The 15,398-nt window shown below is 39.1% G+C and overlaps 2 protein-coding genes across 4 annotated transcripts in view; one reads left to right on the top strand and one right to left on the bottom strand.

Moving 5' to 3' along the window:
• Nucleotides 1-15,398, bottom strand: part of UBAC2 (UBA domain containing 2) — a 103,920-nt gene that overhangs the window by 46,569 nt on the left and 41,953 nt on the right. The gene's annotated exons all lie outside the window — the stretch shown is intronic.
• On the top strand, nucleotides 1,957-13,637 carry LOC102095329 (G-protein coupled receptor 183-like). Of its 2 annotated transcripts, XM_065057562.1 has the most exons (3): nucleotides 2,382-2,435; nucleotides 7,209-7,305; nucleotides 10,206-13,637. In XM_065057562.1, the coding sequence occupies exon 3, from the start codon at nucleotides 10,243-10,245 to the stop codon at nucleotides 11,308-11,310; it is 1,068 nt and encodes a 355-aa protein (XP_064913634.1). In that variant the 5' UTR covers nucleotides 2,382-2,435; nucleotides 7,209-7,305; nucleotides 10,206-10,242; the 3' UTR covers nucleotides 11,311-13,637. The 2 variants fall into 2 exon arrangements, with proteins under 2 accessions (XP_005504687.1, XP_064913634.1); XM_005504630.3 differs by lacking the exon at nucleotides 7,209-7,305 and having other exon boundaries at nucleotides 1,957-2,435.

The raw sequence follows: 15,398 nt of genomic DNA, 5'->3' as shown, positions 1-15,398 counted from the left end.
GTCATTTCTTACCTTGGGTAGTAGCTCTCTAGCTATGGAATTGCAAAGCTAAAACCAGTACCATTTGTAAACTGCTCAAATACAGTAGGGACTAAGTAAGCAGACAGAAGATTAATCATCACAGGCATCATAACATACTGGTCAAAATATTAACTTCGTTGCTTTGATGTCACCAAATCCACAGCAACAAATTAGTATATTAATTTACATGTTACTCTCCTGCATGCCAAAGCAAACCAGTAAGCTTTTTTACACAAATGGTGAAACCAAACATTTATCAGTTTTTGATACACGCCATTTCTTGGTTTGAATGTTCAAATCCTGGGACAGTCAAGCTGATATTGGAGAAACAGCAGCTGTGTAAGAACAAAAAAACAGATAGCTAGAAGGATAAATAGCAAGTGAAAAAATGCAACCTGTATCAGTTCGCTCAAGCAATTAACATCACATCATGTTGTACTGGTAGCTAATACATCAGTGTGACTCAAAAGGGACAATCTAGTAATGTATCTTAATCAAAGGAAGACAATATTTTATCAGATCAGAGCAGGAAACACACACTGGCATCATTTTATAATGGTAGGCCTATTCTGAAAGAAACATTTCCTTTATGATGTAGGTGCAGTACTAACGTTAGCCCTTGAGCAAAGACTACTACATGCCTGTAAATCTCAAATTTTACCATTTCTACTACATAATTTTGCTGCTGGAGAGGGAACACATTGCAGTATTACTCTGTGTACATATGAAGCAAGTTCACTGTGACATTTTCTTTAAAACACTATTCAATTCTCATTACTTCATTTAAAGAGAAGCTACTCTGTGACGATCTGAATTATTAAAAAATAATTCAAAACCAAGAAAGGAAAAGGTCCAGAATAAGACCAGTAAGTTCTCTCAAAGACATTCTGCATCTGATGTTAGAAGATAAACACCCCATAAAAACGGAGGGGCTGAAAGTCCTAGATTGAGCTCTTCAGCTCCCTGGCATTGCAGGGGAATCAAGCCATGTCTGCGCTGGGGATTCAGCACCAGAAAAATCAGCGTATAGTGCCAACTAAATGCTCCAAGTAGGCACAGAAAGCAGCTCACAAGGCTCTACTTCATTCTGCTATAGCAAAACCCACTTCTCATAAGGCAAGGTACATTTAGTAAAGTTCAACTTTGTCACTAGATCTGCATTTACTTTAGGCTTTCTGGTGAGATGGCCGTGTTAGGTGAGATGGTATCTCTGCACACCTCCAGCAAACCCTTGTGCTGTGAACGCAGCCCTCGCGTTGCCAAAGAGCCAGTCCACCCCCGGCACGGGTCGGACCCGCCAAAAACAGCATCATTGTGCCTACTTCTTTAAAATCAGGCCACTAAATGAGGCTGCTTTACAGATAAATAGTCCTTTGCAGTCATGAACGATCAGTATGAGTTTTCAGGGAAAATCCCAGGTAGCTCTCAACCACAGCCTCTAACAGCAAACAAACAGGACTTTCCATCTATCTCTGATCTCCAAAACCCTCTTAACAAACACACAATTTAACTCTTCGATCACTGTTCTTTACCCAGAAAAAAAGGTTATTCCAGCAACAGGTTACCTCACAATTTGACACCCCATTCCTTTCCCGTTCCCTGACCACCCATTCTTATCAATATCATTTTAGGGGAACCAGATCTGTGTTTTAAAAGCTTTTTATCTGTAATGTATTTACCTTGCATGTGTATTATCATTATTATTATTATTGCTATCTTACCTCAAAATGCAATAAATAGCTTACAAAGGCACACATCCTCATTAATCTCCGAAACCTCCGGAGTTCTTCAACTCCCTCATATATATTCAAAGAGCATTTCTGTAAAGCCTCATCATTACGACACTAAACAGTGCTGGGAATGTACACGGGCTGTCGAGATGCCTATTTTTACACAGCACCTCAGTATGCTCAGTTCTGAGGTTTTCTTGTGCTGTGTCAGATCTGATCGGTAAGAAGCAGTTCTAAAGAGCGTACTGATCACACAGCTCTTTGCTGTGAACTCAATTTAAGCTATTTTACAACGCAAATGGCATATAAACAAAGTTTAAACTCAGGAATTTTAGTCGGTCAACAATTAGTCAAGTAAACCTCTGGGTAAAGTCCCTTCTATGAAAGTCAGTAATGCATAACTTCAGAGGGGAGATGGGAGGGTAGTTTCTGATTACTCTCTTTGAACAGACTAATTGTAAAGGGATTAAAAATAGATGCTTTCACATCCTATAAAACAGCAGGCAGCAAATCAAGACCAGCATACAACAAGGGGTTTTTTTTTAAGCACTTGAAAAAATCTACCCCTCCCACAAAAGACTCACGTAATCACTCTTGAAAACAATGTGCAAGAGTAAACTTTCGCAGTCAAGCCATCCTGCTAATGCCCTTAACTGCTCAGCGGATCCAAGAAGCCACAGATATGTAAGTACAGAAAGCATTAACTTCTTTTTTTTTCACTGCAACAGAGAACAATTCCAGAAAGATTATTTATCTTCTGCATTATACTGAACATTTTCATGCGGCAGGAAGGATAAATAATCTTTGGGTGGAAAAGACAAGGCTCGTGGAAGACAAGTCTGTGGTATTTTATGCTGATATATTAATATTCTGCCACTTAATTATTATTTAAAGGATTTGTTGACCCACAGCATCAACAAGTTATTTCAAGTCTTTTCTTATAATACAGCCTTTGACAATCACAGGGAAATGTTTGATACTGCATTAGCTTAGACAATTTTTTTAGTAATAGTAACTAGAAGTATACTAATGCAGAAATAACTACTGGACAAGTAGTAAGTGGAGCACTGCAGCTCTTAAGCCATTCACTGAACCTCACAGAATACTCTTAATAGTAGGAGAGAGTCTTAAAATGAATCTGTGCTATAGTTGTGAATGTACAGCTTGCTGCATCACATATGCTCCTCGTCTCCTTGTCTATGGAACAGCCCTCACTATCAGCTTAAAAGCTCCTCGGTCACTCTTCTCACATCTAAATATTGCAAGAGAATATTTTAAGAATTCGAAGTTTTATGAGCTAAATCCTCTTTTACCTTCTGACACGTATTTTCGTCAAAGTTTTTAGAAGGAATTCTTTTTCTCAATCACAATCACCAAGTATCTTTCTCCCAATTTTTGATCTCCATACCACAAAGCTAAAAAAGTATTACACGTGATATGATTTTTATCCATCTTCCCAATTCAAAAAGATCTATTTTTCATATTATACTGGCAAAAAATATAGGTTGTTTAACAGATGAGAACTCACCTGTAATTTAGCTTAAAATAATACTGACGGTATGCATGCCTTTGAGCACAGAATACAAGAGTTCTGTCTAATGTTCTCATGGCTCCTCTTGAAGAGAGATGAGTGGACTGAAAAATTACCTGTCAATTAGTCTTTAAGAGCTCAAATCTCCTATCTTTCTGCTCGAAAGGCTGAGGAGTATGTATACATGTAACAAATAATAAATTAAGGTAAAGTTATGACGTTGCAATCCCTAAATTCAAGACTGTACAGGTTCCATATCGCCCAGAAAAAAAAATAGTAATACAAAAGGTGTGCATTTTTCCGTATCAGTAAGATACAAACTCTTATTTGACAGTTTTTTCTTTTGCTAGCAAGAATGTCATTGTCAGTGGCTCAGGTTTTTCTTTTGTTTATTTGCTATATTTTAGGCTCTCTCCTTTTTACACTTAGAATACTAAGGCAAGGAACCTGAAGGGAAGTTAATCATCTCACCACCAGCACGGCTCTTCACATTAACGCGCATCTTTGGCAGGGATGATTTATGTCAGATTGTTCTCACACTCTTCATAGGACAGATCACATTTGGAAACAGAGATCCAACAGATAAGAGCAAGACATGTACTCTTCAAATGACTTCCACTTTTTCTTTAGTTATGCAGCATTTCAACTCAACTTCTTTATTTCCATTTCACTGACTGCAGTTTCTACTAGTTTTGGGCGCCAAATATAACTGTCACACAACTTTGCAAAGTACACAGCAATAGATAAAAGCAGGACCATAAAGATCCTACAGTGTGTGCATCTGCAAATTCTGTTAAGCCCTTAAAGAAAATTGTAATTCTTCATAGCCATCAGCAAGAGAATTTACTTCACGAAATGCACACTTTGGGTTCTCTGAAGTGTGGCGTACAAATTTGGCTTTAGTGCTCCAACAAATTCGGGTCTCTACCAAGGAAGAATAAAAGCACTTGCCTAGAAACTGTCTCACCAAAATTAGCTGTGGGTTATGGCCTGAGGATTCAGTTTTCAGATCATCAGGCCCACTCTTTGTAATTTAGGACACAAAACTCAGCGGCTTTTGAAAAAAGGTAAATTAACGTAAAGCATTAAAAGTGTATGGGTGTTAAAGTATTAGAAAGAAACAGGAAGCTTCAAGACACGCCTGTCTCTTGCCTCAGCTTTTGTTAAACCACGTGTAGTTCCCAAGCTGCCAATACATACACATAGATATATGTAGATTAGCTATACATTCTTTGTATATTAACAAAGTGTTCTACTATGCAACTTAGCAAGCATATGTTTTAGCAGACATAGCTTAGTGGAATCAAGCTTTTTTCTCAGAGAAAACACTCTACAATGAAGATTAATTGTATGGTAAATTAGAAATTCAAACAGTGAATATGATGGCCAACGGAAAACAATTTATTTCAGAGATTAAGGAAAAAACTAAACCTGCACAAGCACAGCACTGTGTATTTCCCATCTTCTACTGTTTTTAAACTGTGTAGGACATACACAGCTTACACCTATAGAGGACTGTAGGCTCAGTAAATCCGCAGGTCGTGCATTGCAGGGCAAGAGAACTCTCTTTCCCAAACATTCTTTTACAATCACTTACGTTCCTTATGCATACGTAAACAACATTATTCCCCAATACTATTTGTTAAAGAAATATCGTCCGTCTCAAAGTGACTAAACCATATTATGTATTGAGTCAGGAGAGATCTTTCTAATGATCTGCCTTGCCTTTCCAAGAATTTAATTAGCATCCCTCTTAAATTAGCTACTGGACAGATGGACCGGGGATTCATCTCCAAAGAATGAAAATTATGAAGACAGACAAATCACACATAGGATTACAATACACAGTCGAAGCCTTCTGCATGTTCCCTGTTCTGCTGAAAACACAGATGGTGCTCCTTCAGCAAAATCAGGAGATGAGGACAAGAGGAAAACTCATTAGCACAGAGAGAGCTTTGTATCGCTGCTTGCACAGAATCCAAACCCATGTAATCAAAGTTTGCAACACTGCAATTGCTGGCTCACAGCTTAAGTCTATGCTTGTTAATAGATGTATGTAACACTACTATACTACATATAAAGCTTGTCATACGTGAACATGTCTATGAACCAGGGTTTTGGATTATGTAGCACATCCAGACTGGAGCCACCGATCTGTTCATCAAGCACCTTTTGCAGTAGGGACTCTGCTCTGAGCTGGGCTCTTGCATACTGCAGTATAAATGTAAAACAAATGAATAATGCCAGCCAAATGCTTCCGCAGAAAACCAGTCTCCTAAACCAGCTTATTTTCCTGCCTTGATGAGATTACAAAATTGGCTTAGAAAGGCACCTACACAGATTTCAGACATGCCAGATTTTGTAAGCAGCTTGACATGGTACTGTAATTTTTTTCCCTGAGTGGATGCCATGGCTATCAAATACCAAGAAAGTGCAGAGAACAGAGGAAAAGCTTGGTGAGCTAACAAATCTCATAAAGTAATTGGCTAAAGAAAACCTTTTTTTTTTTTTCCACCATTGGTGGTCAGAAAACAAATACAACGCTGAGACTTAAAAATAGCAAGTGAGGGAACAATAAAGAACAACCTGCACTGCTTGCAAGCCTGGGCATAATATTACAATTAATTTAAAACTCTCCCAGGAGTAAGGTCCTGCCAGGTGGAAGCAGAGAGCAATGACTATGTCCCTACAGTGGAGATATCCTGGGACACAGTGAATCTGAGGAGGGCTCTGGCATCACAGTGAACTAACTTCACAAGCTCCCAGTGTGATGCCACACAATTTTATCTCAGATACCTCACGAACTGAGCAGAAAAAGCAGGGACGTAGTGGTGAGCGTGCTCACTCACACTAGTGCCAAGAAGCATCTGAAGCCCCATCTCCTGTGTGGGACTAAGCTGGGCTTAGAACAGATGTCACGAGACCATGTTGCCTTGTGGTGAGAAATTTGCTTTGAATTGCTAAAACCATGAGATTGTATAAAGGGGAAAGGCTCAAGAAAAAAATGTGAGACATCCATGTTTTTTAATATGGGGGCTGATTGACCAAAAACTACAGTACAAATGGCTAATTCACTTTCTCTTCAGTTCTCCAAATCAAGATCAAACAGCACTTTGGAAAATTTGCTTTAAATGAAAAGTTGGTGGAATTCATACACAAATAACTAAAATAATAATATAACCTGGGTCATACAGCAGGTCACATTAAATGAGTAAGTGTTCTGGGTCACTGACTAATGTGTGTTTGCAGACTCAGAAAACATAAAAACCTGAACAACCTTTACCATACTCATTATGAAGACAGCAATTTTACTTTATGCCTAAAATTCTGCATGTACCTCTATGCCAAAAAAACTGGCAATGTTTTCTAAAATTATTAACTTGGTAAGGTAAATTAATATTTTTGTTTGTTTTTTTTTCAAGTATATACTTCAAAATAGTATAAATAATGAACTCGAAAGGCTGATGGGGAGGGGTACTTAATCCAACAACCTAGAAGAGCGAACATTTTGGTAGTGATTCTGCAGGCTAGCTCCAGCGGTACATCTGGATTCAGGACAGTAACTGGCCACCTTCTCATAAGGTATTCAGGCACACAGATCATTAAAATCAGTAGGAATCAAGCCCAGCTAGTCTAAGGTTTGCAGCAGTAAAAAAGTAACATCCTCCATTTTTGCTCCAAGAATGCAAAACACACAAAAAGTACGCAAAATTGGTCTGCTGTTGCTTTTTTTCACAGACATCGCGTGGAGGATGTCATATGCTGTGAATGTTGATCACTAAGGATTGCTGCCAAGAAATAAACAGCAACCTGACACAAGGAATAGGATAAAACAAACAAAAAAACCCAACAGAAGTCTTGTCTTACTTAATAGTCTAGACACGTTTTAGGAAGAAAGTATTTTTTAAAATGCGGTTCTGTTCTAGATTGACAAGAAAAGGTGAAATACCCGCTGAGGCAAATGGAGTTCATCCAACAACAACAACAAGAGCTCAGATGTACAAAGAAGTTACCATAGCTCAGGTGATGCGCACTAAGTTGTCACATGGTAGCAACTTTAACATCTGTTTGGGCCCCAAACCGGATACAGTACCTCCGTTTATTTTTTTGTCAAATATATTCAAGTAATATAGCACCTAGACACCATGGTGACTGCTCAAAAACAGGCCCATACATACCCACATATAGAGAAAATACTAATGCTCACTCAGAGTATTATAAAATCTGCTCCCTACATTAACAGCCAAAATATTTTGGGGATAATAGAGGATCAAAAAGAGCACTTTCCCTCCCCAGGACTGACTCCCAGCGCAGGCAGAAGATCCTGCTGCCATCCTCTGTCAAGGAGCACAGCTTAGCTGATGTGCACACTGCCCTGGAGACCCATGAGCTGTGGTCCTCCTCATGCACCCCGTGTATGTCCATGCTAACACTGTGGGTAGGCACAAACCCTCTCAGCTAGGACTCCTTGTCAATATAGCCATGGTTTTATGCAAGGGTGAGCATCCTATTTTGAGCAACAACAGGCTCTGGATTAATTTAATTCATTAAAGATCCGACTTCATGGCACAAAATTAGGTAACATGCATTTTATAAAATTCTACTCTCAATGTAGAAAAAATAGCATTTCACTGAGTTTTTCCTAAACCGTAGTTAAACATGTTTGTATAACAGATATCCTACATTTTACTAACATTAATAGAAAAATAAATGAATGGACATGACAACTATGCACGTTATTTATGAACCAAAACTATTACAACTATTCAGTGAAAATGAAATTATGCAGTTACTATGCTGTATCTAGTTACTGCAACAGACCTGTTTACCATAAATCTCAGATTATTCTTCTTCACATACGGTTAAGAAATTATTTTAGATAAATTTTAAGGAAGACATGAGTAGAGGATAGATATCATGCTGGGAGTGTGAACAAGTAAGCAGAAGCATTTAAATAAGAGAAACAAAACAAAATACCTCACTGACTTTTATCCAGGTGCCTACACAAACCCACACCGTTTTTTGCAAAAAGCAATCTGTTACACTTATGTAAAACAAGAGCCATCCTACACACTTCTGTAAGGGAAAAGATGAAACAGGAGGAAAGTGTACCAGAACTATCCTCAGGGTAACAATGACTGTACTAATCAATCATCAAACACACTAATGCCAAGATACTGTGACCAATGTGGAATTAACCAATATAAAATTTCAGACATTCTTAAATGTGCGCTACAGCTGGAGTTGCTATCTTACCAGTTTAACTCCCTTCCTCAAACCACAAAACTCTCACTTCAGATTTGATTTCCAACCCTGAATGCAGTATCTCCACCTCCTGACACATGGCACATACTTCACGGGTATCGAAGAATAAGAACATTTTTCATCCATCAGTTGGAAATCACTCACCTGTCTTTCCCACTGCCTGTGCCACACAGCAAATGTAGACTTAATATACTATCTGGATGCTAAACTTCTTCCTTAAACATATGTTATATAATTCATTTATGTATTTTAATACATATAATCCACTATCCGCAGGTTTACTGTTAACAGAGAACCTTATGCATCCCTGCTAACTTGGCCAGAAATCTGATCAGACTGGCTTATAATACAGTACAAGTTGCAGGTCACATTAATTGTGAAGGACCTGAAGTAAGTAGGACAATCTCCTCAAAATATGAAAGAAGATCCTAACCTTTTAATGCTTTCACAAGTTAAGAAAAGGAGAATCAACACTTTCTGAAATGTGTAGCTTAAAACCCTTCAGAGGTATTTTCCAGAAAGAATTCTTTAAGGTACAACAGGCTACAAGTTGTTTGTAAATATTGTGTGTTGAAAGGCAGATCCTCACAAATAACCTATATATTTTAATTAAAGGGATCAGATAAGACTTAAAACTCAGGTTACAACAGCTTTTATCTCCATAGAGTATTCTGCATTAGAGCAGAAGTAACCTTCATTTGCCTGCTGTTTTAATCCATAAATGTTGCCTCTAAGAGGCACCACTCTGCAGAAGAGCTGCTCAAGGACTAACATCAGATGCCAGATCCTTTCTGACATTTATGCTTCCACTACACAACTGCCACGTAACAACACACCTAAGAAACGTTTTGCACTGGAAGCAATATCAACAGTCCGTTCCATTTCTCAAACTCTGGTGGATCGTTGTTCACATTTTAGGTCCCCCAATCCCCTCCACTTTGCAGCTCTTCCATGCTACTTCTGACTGTGCAGGTTAAACAATTTCTCAAATCTACTAAATTGACAACGTGTGAAATATTTCGGCTGGGTTATCTCTCTTTTGCAGCACCACTAAAGGGTGACTAAGGTAGCAATCTTAAGAATTTATCTATGTAACAATATTTGAAATAGATTCCAAAAGCAAATTCTTAAAACTAGTAATAAACAAGCTGAATTACTGTAATGCCAATATGATAAGAATGCTGAAGAAAATTAGTTTCTCAAAGCAAGCTTAACCATTACAACATGAATTGTTTGGAAAAAAAACTCCCTAAAAACTAACTGAAACACATCTGCTTGCCTGACCCTTGGGGACCGCATATGATACTTTGTCATGTGGTTTCTTCAGACTCCTTTTTCCCCTCAGATTGCTTTAAATCGTCTCTCACCTCCTGACCATCTATAAACTTGACTTTCCAAATACATTACATCCTTGGTTTGTTATTTTGCCCCCTGTCTGATATCTTTCAGGAGAGAAGGCACGGGGATCAAAACAGAAAGGCCAAAAAGGGCCATCTTTTTGTTTGTTTTTGGAAGGAGCTTGAAAATTATTTCACCATAATAAAGTTTCATTTCAGTTTTTTACGATCTTGCTTTTTGCAACAGAGGTTGGCTGTTGTTATGCAGGAGAAGTTTATCTACTTTTATTACAAAATGTTCCCTTTTTTTTTTCATGTTAGGTCTACTGAGCTTCCTGCAACAACAGTGGTTACAGACATGGACACTTTCACAGCTTCTCAGGCAAATACTTCCACCTGTGACTTATATGAGCACAAAGAGACAGCACAGATCCTCCTGCCTGTCTTCTACAGCTCCATCTTAATTCTTGGGGTGCTTGGAAACACCATTGCCCTCACCGTCATTTTTAAAAACAGAAAGAAAATCAACTCTACTACCCTCTATTCAACAAACCTCGTCTTCTCCGACCTCCTGTTCTGCATTGCCCTACCGACGAGGATAACCTACTACGCCTTGGGATTCCACTGGCCCTTCGGAGAAGCTTTATGTCGAATAACCGCGCTCTTGTTCTACATCAACACCTACGCAGGTGTAAACTTCATGACATGCCTGAGCATCGACAGGTTTTTCGCTGTTGTCCACCCCTTCCGATACAAGATCCGAAGGATTAAGTACGCCAAAGGCATTTGTGTCTTCATCTGGTTTCTTGTATTTAGTCAGACTTTCCCATTGCTTATACAACCCATGTCACAGGAAGAAGGAGAAAGGACTACGTGTATGGAATATCCAAACTTTGAAAAAATACCACATCTACCATTTATACTTCTTGCTGCCTGTTTAGTAGGGTACCTCATTCCCCTGGGGATTATATTATTTTGTTACTCACAAATTAGCTGCAAACTTTTTCAAACAGCTAAGGAAAATCCACTGACTGAAAAATCAGGGATAAACAAAAAAGCCATCAATACAATCATATTTGTAATTATAGTGTTCATCATCTGCTTTACCCCTTATCATGTTGCAATCATACAACACATGATTAGGAAGCTTCAGAATGAACCCTCGTGCACTGAAACCAAAATTTTCCAGAAGTCACTCCATTTTACTGTATTTCTGATGAATTTTAACTGCTGCCTAGATCCCTTCATCTATTTCTTTGCATGCAAAGGATACAAGAGAACTGTAATGAAAATACTGAGACGACAAGTGAGCGTATCAATTTCAAGCGCTGTCAGGTCACATCACGAAGAAAGCTCACGCGACGTGGGAGAAACGCAGATGACGGTACTTGCAAAATCTTCCAATGGAAAGCTACCTGAAAAGTAAAGTCTGTGCTACGCCGCAGTGGAGCAAGCTTAACAATCCATGGTCCGCAGTAAAAACTCTGAGTGCTCCCTGTACAGCAGCTTAAGTAAGATTCTGTTCCTCAGGACGTCAGGAAATCAAAGACAGATGTTGCATTGAAACAGAACTGTCACAGGGCAGCAGGAAAAATCAGCATTATAATTTCCTAGCTGTATCATTTTGACTGATCTCATTATTTTTTTCCAGGAAAGACGCACCACTGTGAAGGTTCAAATTCCATATTGCACATGCGTATGCCTGGGTGTTATTAACTCAAGCAAAGACTTGATTCACATTTTAACTGGGTGTCTGAGAAAGGATTAAACAAAAATAGCTTACAGTTCAGACTGACTAAAACCAGAACATCTGAAAATTGCAGGAACTCTCACTGAGCTCCAACAACAGCCATGGCTTTGTTAGCCAAGTCATACAAGCAAAGGAATCAAACTTTGAGAGAAAACGGACAATTTCCGTGCACATTTGACTATCACAAGTGCTTATAGACCTTTGTAGGTGAAACTGCATTTTGTAGTATTTGGAGCACGAATGTCTTATTGTGCAAGTTACATAAGTAACATTGCCAAATGTAACAGGCGAAAAGTTAATGAACTGTTTGATTCTCCCCAACACTGAATATCTCCCACATGCTATATCACTCATCTTTGCAAGGTGTATTATCTCTTTACTCGTTTTCCGAAAGGAGAACTTTTCTTTCTAGTGTGTATTGTAAAAAGTCTCTAATCTAGTTGTATATAAATTATTTATAAACACAAAAAATAAGTTGGAGACTGTAATATGAAAACTGTACCATTTCAGTTAAAAAGCAGTGATACAGGTTCTCAGAAGTCAGACGTGAACACAAGACAAACGTTTTAGAAACAGGAATAAGTGTTCACAGCTGACGTCACCAAAAAAGTAATTAAATGGGTTAATTCCGCTGGTGTGAGATGGCCACCTCTTGTTAACTGTTTACCCAAGAGACTAATAAATGAGAACAGTGGGATCAGCTGGGAAAGAACAAGCTTTCCCATCACGCCTTCATGCAACGTATCTGGGATCCCTTTGGGCACACCAAAACTGGGCCAGCAAAGACGCCAGATGACTTAAACACATCCTGCTGGAATCAGCTCAATCCCGGTTGAGTTTCCAGGATGCAAGCCCTGGGTTCCTGCTGTCGTGCCCTTCCGTCGTGTGTCTGTTTCCTTCCCCACTTTATTCCCAGCCCCGCTGTCTTTTGTCTTCTATCTTGTTAATACGCCTTCACCTGCCAACACAACTTGGTAATTGCGCCATGAGGCTGTGATGGAAAAGGAAGATTAAAGAGTGCCTGATAATTACTGGTAAAAGCTATGCCAGATGTCAGAATAAACGTTATTCATTGCAGCTGTATATCTCTGGCACTGAGGTTGTACTGAAGTCAAACAAACGTAGTTACATTTGTCATCTTTGCAATGCCTTCCTTCCTCACGTGTTGACCTCCGCCTACCTACAAACATAGAAGGGTCATATCTGAACAGCAGTACGGAAACATTAAATTCACGATTACTTTCTTGTGGGAAAGAAAATGCAAAATACCCTGTTTTTCATACCACTTAAGATTGTCAGAATGGAGTTTCTAATACAAAAGACACTATGCAGCTACAGGAAAACAGAGTAAGAAAACTAATTTTTAACAAAAGTTCTACTTAAATCTCTATGCTATAGCAGTTCCGTTCTTGTTGGCTTTTTAATAAACTATTTTAAAATATTATTTAAGAATTTGCCCTATTGGAGTAAACAAGTAACTTGATAAAACCACGGACAGATCACTCGTGAATACCTAGAAACTGTAGAAATAAAATGTATGTATTATTAATATCACACCAGTACAAGCTCATTTTATTCTACTATTGTATTTTTCTTTTATTTTGATATGTGTTTCATCTAACTTCAATTATAAAACCTTAAAGGCAAAAATTCTTTTTGATATTTGTCTGTAAAATATAACTCAAGTATATATTACAGCACCACATAATGCAGACATCTACTGTCTTTTAAGTGGAAACAAACTGAGGATCTGTATTAGAAAAATCTTCCTCTATCCCTGTTTTCTCACATTAACATTTCTGTCATTTTAAAATTTAGACTTTGTTTTTAAATCACATCAACATTCTCAAACAACTAACTTCACATCAAAATACTGCATTTGCTCTAATGAGCCTGTTGGTCCAGTTAGATACGGGTTTGAGAAAAGCTATTTTTTTTACTCCTTATTGTGATGTTTCTCAAATGTTGAAGAAACCAATAAATTAAAAACCTTTAAAAGCTAAGATAAGCTCAGTTTCCTGACAAAGAGTTCTAAAGGCACAGACACACAGTGACAATTTATAGCTGCGACAGCTGATGCCGCTGCTTCCCCTCACTCCTTGTCAGCATGAACTCACTGCTCATGCACACTCACATCAGAGGAGCCTCTTCTCTCTCTGCTTATCTGAAACAGAAGTCATTGTGATGGTGGTTTCAGTTGGCGGGGGACACTGCATTGAAGTTTAGAGAACATCTGCCCTGCTTCTTCTCCCAGCTGTGCTGTGGGCCTGGTAAGAAGTTCAAGATACTCTTATCCATTCATCCTGCTGGTACTCTTCCCCCAGTGTTGTTTGTTGGAGCATTTTTATGATAGCAGTTACCTGCAGTGGTACACCTCAGGTCCTTCTCCTCCTACATGCTGCACAGACACAAATAAAGTGGGTTAAGCCACACCTGGTATCTCTTTTCCCCTCCAACATTGAGTATATAGAATTATAGAATCATTTTGGTTGGAAAAGACCCTTAAGACCATCAAGTCCAACCATAACCTAACTCAACCTAAACCGTGTCCCTAAGAACCTCATCTACACGTCTTTTAAACACCTCCAGGGATGGTGACTCCACCACTTCCCTGGGCAGTCTGTTCCAATGCCTGACAACCCCTTCCGTGAAGAAATTTTCCTAATATCCAACCTCAACCTTCCCTGGCGCAACTTGAGGCCATTTCCTCTTGTCCTATCACTTTTTATTTGGGAGAAGAGACCAACACCCTCCATGCTACAACCTCCTTTCAGGTAGTTGTAGAGGGTGATAAGGTCTCCCCTCAGCCTCCTTTTCTCCAGGCTAAACAGCCCCAATTCCCTCAGCTGCTCCTCATCAGACTTGTGCTACAGACCCTACTCCAGCTTTGTTGCCCTTCTCTGAACAAGCTCTAGTACCTATACAACAAATTTACAGTATAACAAATGTGTCTGTCTTAAAAGACATGAGCATGCCACACCATGCAACATGTGGCCAAAACAGTATGAGCTTTGCAAAAGAAAATGAGATACATTCTAGGAAAGGCTAGGAAATGGTCATACAGACCAGGAGCTCACTCACCCTTTTCACAATTAAATAAAACACCAGATAAGTAGCAGCTGGTTCAAATGGCTTGCTCATCATGAAGATCTGACTTAAGTTCTTTAGAGAAATTGCGTCTCTATTTGGAGGGTGAAGTCCAGTTAGCATCTCATGACAAAACAATAGATTATCTTTTAATTCTACACTTTGCAGGATAGGTCTAGAGCAGTTCCTAAGAGGACTCCCACAAGACTAAGTGTGCACTGCTGACATTTCTCTCAAATCTTATCTGGTAGGGAATGTGACAAGGGCGCATAGGGGTCAAATGGTATATTTTGGCTGTCTCTGTTTCAGTTCCGAAAAGAAAGCTGTATAGACACCTGCTGTAGAACACATGACCAAGTGAAGGTGCATCATGTGAAAAATCCCCAACAGATGCACATTTCCAGCAAAAGAACATGGCTTGTGTTCACCTTTTCTTTCACTGAGAATGCAAAACTAAGGACTACCACTGCAAGTCCTCAGACGGGTTCCCTCAACCACCTTGAGCCTGAAGGTGTTGAAGCCTAATTGGAAGTGTGGAGATAAAGAACACAATCTCCTGTGGCTTAGAGTCCCAGCAGAAGAAGACAGGTATTTCCCAAGGTATTGCTGCCTGACTCTTTTGGCTCTGACCCTCAAAGCTCTGCAGATGAGGAACCTGTCAGCAACATGGTCATCTC

Source organism: Columba livia, chromosome 1 (assembly GCF_036013475.1).
Source record: "Columba livia isolate bColLiv1 breed racing homer chromosome 1, bColLiv1.pat.W.v2, whole genome shotgun sequence".
Classification (NCBI taxonomy): Eukaryota; Metazoa; Chordata; class Aves; order Columbiformes; family Columbidae; genus Columba; species Columba livia.
The sequence above is the reverse complement of the archived record's forward strand: the minus strand, read 5'-3'. Positions and strand labels throughout refer to the sequence as shown.

What these genes read in the sequence shown, in the direction of transcription:
- LOC102095329 (XM_005504630.3), top strand. Translation starts at nt 2,395, where the DNA reads ATGCCCTTAACTGCTCAGCGGATCCAAGAAGCCACAGATAT. An exon ending in ATCCAAGAAGCCACAGATAT is followed by an intron (nt 2,436 to 10,205) that starts GTAAGTACAGAA and finishes TTTTCATGTTAG; the next exon opens with GTCTACTGAGCTTCCTGCAA.